Raw genomic sequence first — 10,592 nt, forward strand, 5'->3', positions numbered from 1 at the left:
CACTCAGGAGGCAGAGGCAGAGGCAGAGGCAGAGGCAGAGGCAGAGGCAGAGGCAGAGGCAGAGGCAGAGGCAGAGGCAGGCGGCTTTCTGAGTTCGAGGGCAACCTGGTCTACAAAGTGAGTTCCAGAACAGTCAGGGCTATACAGAGAAACCCTGTCTCAAAAACAAACAAACAAATAAACAAACAAAAAAGAAGTTCATTGCTTTTCTCTGTGCTGTACCATTCTGAATCTTTTAAGCCCCCAAAAAGGCAGTGAAGTTTCTCTTTTAAGTAAATGACTTACTAGAAGATGGAATTGGTTGGCTAGGAGATAGAATGGGTTAGCGCACTGAAGTGGTTTAAAAGACAAGGCATTCCACACTTAATTCATTCAACCATTTTCTCTTCCCTGTAGAAACTTGGCCTCCTCGCCTTGATCAATGAAGAGAGCCATTTTCCTCAAGCCACAGACAGCACTTTGTTGGAGAAGTTACACAGTCAGCATGCTGTAAGTCAAACCCCGCCGGCCCTTGGTTTTTGTCTGAGCAGCAGATGAGAGCATTAAGATGACGAGCCCTCTTCTAAGCCTCCCACATTAATGTTCTCTGTCTCTTAAGCTGGAGTTGCCCTCTCCCTTACTCACTAGACCTATACTGAAAAAAGTTCGCTTTGGGGCAGCTGCACAGAGTATACCCAAGTTTATTTACTTCATAAGTGGGGAACCGAACTGTTCAACCTATTGTCATGAAAGAGTTGAGAGCAATGGTTTGGAGGCCATCCCTTGCCAGATGCCAAAACTCGGATGATATTCGCCTAGCTTTCCAGTGATTGCCTTGTGTTAAATGTGGATTTTTCTAGAAGTCAAAAGGAAATCAAGGAGTAAAATCAAGCTTTTATGTTTTTGTTTTTTCACATTAGAATAACCACTTTTATGTGAAACCCCGCGTTGCAGTCAACAATTTTGGCGTGAAGCATTACGCAGGAGAGGTAATCTCTTCTTCAGGGGTTACTGAGGGCTCGGGCTTAGTTACCAGTGTACTAGAAACACAAAAAGACCTTGGTTTAATACCAAAGACCACCTGCACCAGGCATGGTGATGCCTATCTGGAACTCCAGGGTAGCGGAAGCAGGAGGATCAGAAGGTAAAGGTTACAGAAATGACAAAATGCAGCTCTCATCTCAACGGGAAAGAGGAAGTTTTAAGTCAAATATGCATGGTCATTCCTAGGAACCCCAAGCATAAGGTTCCAATATAGTAACACTTTCATGACGTTTTATAGTACCACAGCAGAGAAGGTCGTAGAGACACTCTTCAGGTTCATGGATGAGAGCCCCAGGTAGGGGAGGTACAGCAAAGAAAGCAGAAAGCCTCTGCTGCGGACCTCAGAGGACATCCTTAAGCTCTCTTCTTGGTGGAAGCTAGTGGTCTCTTTTTTTTTTTTTGGTTTTTCGAGACAGGGTTTCTCTGTATAGCCCTGGCTGTCCTGGAACTCACTTTGTAGACCAGGCTGGCCTCGAACTCAGAAATCCGCCTGCCTCTGCCTCCCAAGTGCTGGGATTAAAGGCGTGCGCCACCACCGCCCGGCTGCTAGTGGTCTCTTAAATAAATGCACCCCAAAATATTTCATGGGATAGTCACCAGAATATTAGGTTAGGATAATGGCCATTCAAGAGGCCAAGAAGCCAGGCAGTGGTGGCGCATGTCTTTAATCCCAGCACTTGGGATGCAGAGGCAGGCAGATTTCTGAGTTTGAGGCCAGCCTCAAAGTGAGTTCCAGGACAACCAGGGCTATACAGAGAAACCCTGTCTCGAAAAAACCAAACCAAACAAACAAACAAAAAAAGAGGCCAAGATAGTCCAAGACAATTAGTAATTAGGTATGCCCCCTACCTATAACATTGCTAACTCTTCCCAGTCATTAAAATTCTACTTAGCCTTTGTAGAAAGGCCAAGCAGGTACATTGTCTTCTTTCTGGGAGTTTTCTCCACAGTCAGAAATTCAAGGTCATTCTTGCCTATAGAGGTGTGAGGTCAGTCTGTGCTGCATGAGACCAACATACATACATACATGCATACATACATACATGCATACATACATACATAGATGCAAAAAAAGGGTAGATAGATAGATAGATGATAGATACAAGAACAGGATTGATTGATTGATTGATTGATTGATTGATTGATTGATTGATAGTTGATAGATGGATAGACATAGATGATGGGTGGATGGATAGATGGTGGATAGATGCAAGAACAGGATGTTTATTGATGTTTGCTTACTTGGTCCTCACAAAACCTGGCAGATCCTAACTTGAACATAAGTTATTAAGAGTATGACATTTTCTCGTATCCGTTTTTTACTTAGGTGCAGTATGATGTCCGAGGCATCTTGGAAAAGAACAGAGACACATTCAGAGATGACCTTCTCAACCTGCTCAGGGAAAGCAGGTATGCCATTTCTCCTCTGTGACGTCATTAGCAAGCACATTACAGTGTGTGCGGATGTCCGCACTTGTGAACAGAGAACACACTGCAGTTGTAGAAGCACTTGACTTAGCTTCTTCTCCAGTGACCTAAGGGATAGAATATTGAAGCAAGGAGTACCCATAATGAGGCAGAAACAAGAAACCCATGAAATAGATACTACCCTTTATCTATGCAGTTACGCTGGTGAGGAACCGCAGGCAGGGAGCAGCTCAGCGATTTGCTGAGAGGAAATCACTGTGGTGGCCAGAGGCTAAGCTTCTGTATCAGGTATGTTTGGCTCAGGAACCTGATCTTGACTAGGCCAGCCTGCTTGCCCACTCTATGGTCGCTGAGCTGTTTTCATTTCAGGTCTGGTTTTTATAGGACGCTGTTTCTCATCATGATGAGATGTCGAGAACATTAAGCAACTGTTAATGCAACCAGAATTATTAATGTATTGGTCAGTTATTCATTCATTCAGCAATTGTAAGTTCACACCATGGAATCAAGAGTTAAGGGAAAACAGAAAATTTTAACGATTAGTTTAGCTATTTGCATCTACTTAGGCAGGAAGTTCCCTATTGTCCAGAGACTTGGTAAAAGAGACAGGATTTGAGACAAAGCCCTCCCTTGTAGGCTTTTCAAACCTTTGGGGGATATAGCATGAATATATACAGAAATAACTTTTAATGGCTGAGGAAGGAAGTAGGCCATTGTTAAAAAGCTGTGCTGTTTCTCGGGAGCGTAAATACCAGGTGGTCACCCTGTCATTTAGCCAGCTATGGATGGGGTGAAAGGAGCCAGGCTGAGCTCGGAATCCAAAGCGCTTGATCTTTACACTTCTGTTCTCGCCTGTGAAAATGCACTGCTTAAACTATTCTCAGCTACTTCTATTTGTAGATGAGTTTTTCAGACCGGCAGAAAACACAGGATGCTGGAAAATGCCACAGCATGTTACCTGACAAGGCAGGTCTCAGCTGTTAGCATCGAAAGGATACATTTAAATACAAGCCGCCTGTTGATATTAAGTGGCAGCCTTTTGTTGTGGTGGAATGCTGTAGAAAGAAGAGCTGCTCTCAGAGATCACAAGCTGTCTCTGTCCTAGTGTGAAAGGGGTGAATTTGAGGCAGCAGCCTGGGGTTTCCCTTTGCAAATGGGGGGAGCTTACTTCCCTTTCACCTTTGACAGCTTTGACCTTTTAATGGAATGCAAGCTGTTCTCTAAGAGTTTAAAGAAGTTGGGGTGAGAAGCAGCCCAAGGCAAAAGTGCAAACTTCTGGAGGCCCAGGGAGGAATCCTACCATCTCCACCTTGAGGATACAGTTGGTGGATGGATGGATGGATGGTCCTTGTGCCTTTCCCTGTGGCGGTGGCACCATCAGTATGCCCAGCTTTATGTAGTGTCTGTCCACAGTGCTAGGCAGATGATGAGTTATCAAAAAGCCTTTCACTTTATCAATAGTGGTGATGGTTTAATAAATTCACTAGCTGCTGTGATAGAGCTGCAATCTCCTGGCCACAGCCCAGGCACTGTGCCTCTGGCCTACACCACATCTTCATTTTATTCTAAAATTTCTCCCATCGTTTGAGATGAGCCATCTGAGGCCTAGAGAGAGGGATGGGGCATCTTGTATTTGTGATGCAGCTACGAAGTAGAAGAGGCAGGATTTGAACCTGTGTCCACCTGGATGTTGTTCCTACTAGCACTGTCCCAACACATGTCAGATGGAACCTTCACCACCGTGCACCGTGGACATAATACACCAGCTCTGCACCTGTGAATTCCTCCGTAGAGCTGACCAATTATTGATTGAAAATCTGTGTTAGAAATAAAGCAGAAACAAAGCCAGTGGCTGTGCTGAACATGTACAGACTTCTGTCTCACTGTTATTTCTAAACCAGTGCTTCTCAAACTGTGGGTGGTAACCTCTTTGGGGGTTGAATGGCCATTTCACAGGGGTCACCCAAGACCATCAGAAAACACAGATACTTACATTATAGATTGTAACAGGAGCAAAATTACAGTTTTGAAGTAGCATCAAAAATAATTTTGTGGTTAGGGATCACCACAACATGAGCAACCGTATTCAGAGGTCACAGCATCAGGAAGGCTGAGGGCCACCGTCCTAGCCAGTAACACTTAATACCTGTTTAGGGAGAATGTCCTTTGTGTTGTTACTGTAAATAATCTAGACATGGCTTAAGGTGTGTGGGAAAATGTGTGTTGGTTCTGTGCAAACAGTGGCTTATTATAAACAAGGGACCTGAGCATTTGGGGTGCTGGTTTCCATGAGCGGTCCTGGAACCCGTTCCCCCACCCCACCCCAAGAAGCCCCTGTATGAGATGGTGCAGATGAGGAAGTGGAGGAGGCCTATAGGGGCTTAGGTGGATCTCCAGCCTATTCCTCAGTGAGACCCCACCCAGCTCACCATCTCTCTGTTTGTTTTTGTTTGTTTTTAGGGTTGTTTTGTTTTTGTTTTGTTTTCCGAGATAAGGTTTCTCTGTCTGTTCCAGGGTGTCCTGGAACAAGCTCCATAGATCAGGCTGGCCTTGAACTCAGAGATACTCGAGCCTCTGCCTCCCAAGTGCTGGGAATAAAGGTGTGCACCCCGACTGCCAGGCCCCACTGAGTCTTTGTATGCTCTCACAGCTCTTCAGGCCCAAGTGTATTATTTTAATTATCACTGTAGAACTACACTGTAATTACGGTACCAGGTACCTGACGGTCACGTGTACACACCTCACAGTCTGTGCTCCCTTCACACAGGTTCGACTTCATCTATGACCTCTTTGAACACGTCTCCAGCCGCAACAACCAGGACACCTTGAAATGCGGAAGCAAACACCGGCGGCCCACTGTCAGCTCGCAGTTCAAGGTCAGCCTGAGCCACTGGCTTACAGCAGTCTATCATTCGTGGGATCTAGCAGAACTGAGGCAGGAGGCAGGTGGACATGAGGCGGATGAGAGACTGAACCCTGTTTCTGTTACAACAAGTATTAGAGTACTGGCTGGGTTTTTCAATCATGCTTAAGGACCATTGTTCAATTTCCAACACTTAAAAAGAAAGGTATACACATGAATATTTAGGCTTTCTTTGAGATTTTTATAAATTAATAAAATAATTTTTACTATTCTTTCCCTCTAGTGGTCTAACAACCTCATAATTACCAAAGTGATTAAAATAGAAATTATTTTATTACTTCAAGTCTTTTGTTCTGAGAGACAGGATGGAAAGGACCCTGTAGACTTGCCAGAACTCATGTGTGTGGACATTAATATTGATAACAATGTTTAGTGGCTTATTGTCTTGACATTTTACCACAAGAACAACCTGAGATACTTATGATATCTATAAAAGAGATACATGTATAGACTATATAGAAGAATTTATAGAACACTGAAATATTTTAAATGTATATATTTGTATGCATAGTATGCATAAATGTATCAATATATGTATTTTTGCATGATACATAAAATGTCTTTTAAATAAGAGGAAAGCTATTTAATGCTAAGCTGTTGAAATAGTTGGTCTTTTTTTTTTTTTGGCGGCAGGGGTGGGGGTGGGGTGTCAGACAGCATTTCTCTGTATAGCCCTGGCTGTCCTGAAACTCAGCCTGTAGACCAGGCTGGCCTCAAACTCAGAAATCCTCCTCCTTTTGCCTCCCGAGTGCTAGGATTAAAGGCATGAGCCACCACTGCCCGGCTAAAAGATAATTTATGATATATAATATATTAATATGAATATAATATTATATATTATATATATCATAACTATCATACCTGGGAATATATATGTGTGTGTGTGTGTATGTGTGTGTATACATATGTGTGTGTGTGTATATATATATATATATATATATATATATATATATATACCATAACTATAACCTGGGGATATATTATATATCTCATAACTGTCATACCTGACCATTTTTACCCAAATCGCAGTGATCCAGTTACCCAAGTCTGAGTGAAATAAAGCACACCAGCACTGTGGATGTGGAAGCCTTCTCTGTCATTTGGAGGCACAGCCTATGAAGACCTCTGCTCCCACATTTAATTATCTGTTTCCCCTTAAGCGAAAATTCTGGCTGAAGGGGCCATTGCCTCTTGTCAGTCAGCAGATGCTGATAAGATCCGCCCTGTGAGGCAAGGGTTGAGCTGCTGGTGATTGAGGGGGGGAGTCACATGTCAGCACAGCTGGCAGTCCTGGGGATGTGACAACTCGGCATTGAAGGGCAGCCTTCGCACAGGGCAGATGTGGTGGTGCCAGCTCCCAGCTACCACATTCTTGTTCTGAGCCAGTCACTGGGCCAACCACTTTGTGTCCATTGTTGAGCTCACTCCCACATTGCCCTGTGAGTCCATGCCACTCTCTCCATTGTACAGATGAGGGACTGAGATTTGGGGAAGTAAAGCTATCCTCTAGGCCCCACAGGGGGATGACTTGAATTGGCACTGGATGTGTCAAGCTCTTCACTCTAAATATTTAAGTGAGATCTTTGTCTTGTTTTATGTCATGCTGAGATCATTTTATCAAAAACTCTTATTCCTCTGATTTTTATTATTTTTTCTTTTGTTCTGACCAAAACCCATGTGTCCTCTTCCTCCTTACAGGACTCCCTGCACTCCTTAATGGCAACACTAAGCTCCTCAAATCCTTTCTTTGTCAGATGCATCAAGCCAAACACACAGAAGGTAAGTCTTTTGAAGGAAAGGCCAGCCTGGGCTCTCCCCAAGGACAGCCTTCAGGAGGGGTACCCATAGGCTTGGCTTCTCCAAAGTCCTTTCCTTAGAGATGGTTGGCAGCGGCTATGGCATTAACCGAACAGTCTATGGGTAACCAACCCTTCATCCTCTGTGTCCGTGAGTCAGCTTCTGACATCAGTGAGGACTTTAGGACTTAGGAGACCCTCCTTGGAAAGGAGACATTGTAAAGGCAATGTGTTTTGTTGTTGCTTTGCTTTTTTGTTTAAAGTGCTTGGATCCTGCTCCAAAAAAATGCAGCAAAGAAAGAACTATTTAGTATGTTTTTCTGTTGTAGCTGGGGTTTTTTTGTATTGGTTTTTTTGTTGTTGTTGTTGTTGTTGGTGGTGGTGGTGGTGGTGGTGGTGGTGGTGTTTTTGTGGTTTTTCAAGACAGGGTTTCTCTGTATAGCCCTGGCTGTCCTGGAACTCACTTTGTAGACCAGGCTGGCTTTGAACTCAGAAATCCACCTGTCTCTGCCTCCCAAGTGCTGTGACTAAATGTGTGCGCCACCACTCCTGGCACTGCTGCCCTTTCTAACAACAAAAATTTCATTTTGACAGATTCCATCCTTGATGATTTCTGTTCTTAGATGGCACAAAGTTCATTTTTTTCTGTCAGACGATAGAAGCTTAAAGCCTGCCCACAGCCAGAACTGAAGAAATGGCTTCTTTGTTGTTATTTTTTTTCATGCTGAGATTTGATTATACCCAGTTACTTTGAGTTTATACTTTATAGTGACCCAACTCAACTCTGTGATTCCCTCAGCTCTCGACTCTCAACTGTGTGTCGCCCAGGCTTTGCAGGCACTCATTAGCAACATGCCAAGGGGTGGGTTGTAAAAAAATGTCTTGATACCATTTTATAGGCACTGGAATATGAGGTCCCTGACACAAGAGCCAACTCGTCTCTGACCTAAACCGTAGGTGTGGTTTATGAGTGTGAAGAATGCTAATTAGAACATGGAGATTCCCGGAGGAGGTGACCTGATTGGCGGTCTTTCATTTCCACCAAGACCATGGTTTTGTTTCTGCCCATTGTGCACTAGGAAACCCTTAGAGTGTCTCACAAATGCCTTTAGTACAAAGATAAATCTAGAAGGAGTCTGGCTTTCCCTCTCTTCCGATGGGGACTGTGTCCCCGGGCCCCAGGGGAGGATAAGGTGCACACGTACCCTTTCCGGTTTGCTATGTGGGAGCTTGGAGGTGTGACTGTGAAGATGTTTGTGTGTCACTCAGGATGGGGTGTTGGCTACTCTGGACAGAGTCTAGAATTAGTCTTTTTCAGGTTCTGTGGCCAAAAGGGACACCCACAATAGCTACCAAGCCTGTCAGCTAGAGAGCTGTAGGTTAGAACTGAAGGGGACTGCTTTTGTGCCTTAAGGACCATGTGCAAGAGTCACAGACTGGCCGGGTGTGGCCAGGCCAACAGCCTTCCTTCCTGCCAGCCCAGGACAGGCGCTCAAGCCCGAAGAATCTGGGGTCCTTTGTCACTTTTGGTTTTTTGTATGGTATTGATGTTGGTTCTCTCTCTCTCTCTCTCTCTCTCTCTCTCTCTCTCTCTCTCTCTCACACACACACACACACACACACACACACACCATCCCTCTCTGCCCCTCACCACTGTATAGAGTTGGGGGAGAATCTTTCTGCTGCCAAATTGTAATGAAGCTAAAAAAAATTTACTCCTAACAGGAGGAGGTCTGCAGCCTGCTCTGGGCTTGATAGCCATTTTAGACCTTCGTAGTTCCCAGAAGGCAGGTGTCCCCCTCAGGTTGTATTTAGATGGTGATGTGACCCTTCAGCCTCCTCTGCTTGATATAGAAGGAAGGGTGTAGCAGTAGTGGCCCCAGACTTCCTGAAGAGCATGGGAGACTTCTGGATTGACCACAAACCTGCAGGACCTCATCTGTATCTCTCCCCTAGGGCATCCCTAGCCTGTGATCTCTCCCAGCTTGGTATTTTAGCAAAGGAGATCTCATCAGAAAAGTCTCTCATTAACATTCCACAGGAAAACCCTGAGGATATTCTGAAGGAATTAAGAAGGGGGCAGACTGGTGAGTGTTAGGGTAGCCTTCCTGCTGTGAGAACTTCTCTGCAGTTCAGGAGCTAAGGTGAAGGCAGGGCCACTGCCTAGAGCAGCAGCCAAGTATGCGTCTTGCACCACGCCTGGCTATCATGCCTCCTTAATCTGTCATAGGTTTGGTATGGTGAGGGCCTAGGTTGGAGGAGAGAAACATTATGGATTCCAGGACATTTCTACTCAAGCTTTAAGAATATAATACTGTCTTCTCACCAAAGGCCAGAACTTAGGTCTCATTTCTCAAGGCTGGGGTCTTCTAGAGAAAGACAATAGAAACTGTATAGGAAGGCTGGTGATCTTGGGGAAGAGTGAGGGAGAGATGTCCATTGTGTGGGGGAGGCTGAAGGCCAGGCCCCATCAGGGAGAGACCAAGATATATCTAGTGGGCTGTAGTCATATGCTACAAGATAGACTATTTGGCAAGAGGAAAAAGCAAAGAGGGAGAGATGGTCAGATAGGCCTCACAGGATTTTGATGGTAAAAGGTCCTGAAGACCTGCCATTTGTCCCAGAGCGTCAAGGCACACTTGGAGATGATCTCTTTAAGGCCTTGGAAAGGTGCCTGTCCTTTGCATGCTAAAACACCCATTGGGGAAGTGGGGCGTCTCCCTCTTATTCGTGATCACGATCCGATCCGATCAATCTCTCTCTCCCTCCCTCCCTCTCCCATACACACAAACACACACACTTTTCTGAAATTGAATAAGTAACTTAAATAGTTGCTCTTTAACTTTGGTAACAACCATAGCAATTCAAGATGCCATTTTGTTTGTTTGTTTGTTTGTTTTTTCAGACTGTGGTCTCTATATTGTGAGTGCATATGTGTGAATATGGGCACTCATATGGGTGTGCATGACTGTGTAAATATGGATGCCAGAAGAGGACACTGGATCCCAGGAATGTAGGGCTACAGGCATTTGTGAGCCAAACTCTGGTCCCCATTGTTGTTTAGCAAGTGCTCTCAACCACTGAGCCATCTCTGACACCCTGATGATGCTATTTTCAAAGTCTTGCACAAACGTCTTCATTTTGACAACATCCTGGACGGGCCTGATGGCACATGGAGCAAGAACACCGTGCAGACAGCATTGTGTGCTGCCAGTTAGAATGGCACGGTTCATGAACTAGCACACTGCACCCTGGAGACAGACTGCAGGACCTGGTGCTGCTCGCCTGCCTTTCGTGGCTTTCTGTTCTGATGCTTTGTTTTTGTTGTTGTGTTGTAATCTAGAGGATCTGTCTGTCTGTCTTTCTCTCTTCTTTCTTTCTTTTTCTCCTCCCTCTCTCTCTCTCTCTCTCTCTCTCTCTCT

At 44.8% G+C, this 10,592-nt stretch overlaps 1 protein-coding gene across 1 annotated transcript in view; it reads left to right on the plus strand.

Annotated features, from left to right (window-relative positions):
- Myo10 (myosin X) overlaps positions 1-10,592 on the plus strand; it is a 193,495-nt gene that overhangs the window by 115,772 nt on the left and 67,131 nt on the right. Inside the window, exons 15-19 of the mRNA XM_021183593.2 lie at positions 397-489; positions 900-968; positions 2,351-2,433; positions 5,219-5,327; positions 7,073-7,153. Coding sequence (XP_021039252.1) covers positions 397-489; positions 900-968; positions 2,351-2,433; positions 5,219-5,327; positions 7,073-7,153 — 435 coding nt within the window. The remainder of the gene's footprint in view (positions 1-396; positions 490-899; positions 969-2,350; positions 2,434-5,218; positions 5,328-7,072; positions 7,154-10,592) is intronic.

Source organism: Mus caroli, chromosome 15 (assembly GCF_900094665.2).
Source record: "Mus caroli chromosome 15, CAROLI_EIJ_v1.1, whole genome shotgun sequence".
NCBI lineage: Eukaryota > Metazoa > Chordata > Mammalia > Rodentia > Muridae > Mus > Mus caroli.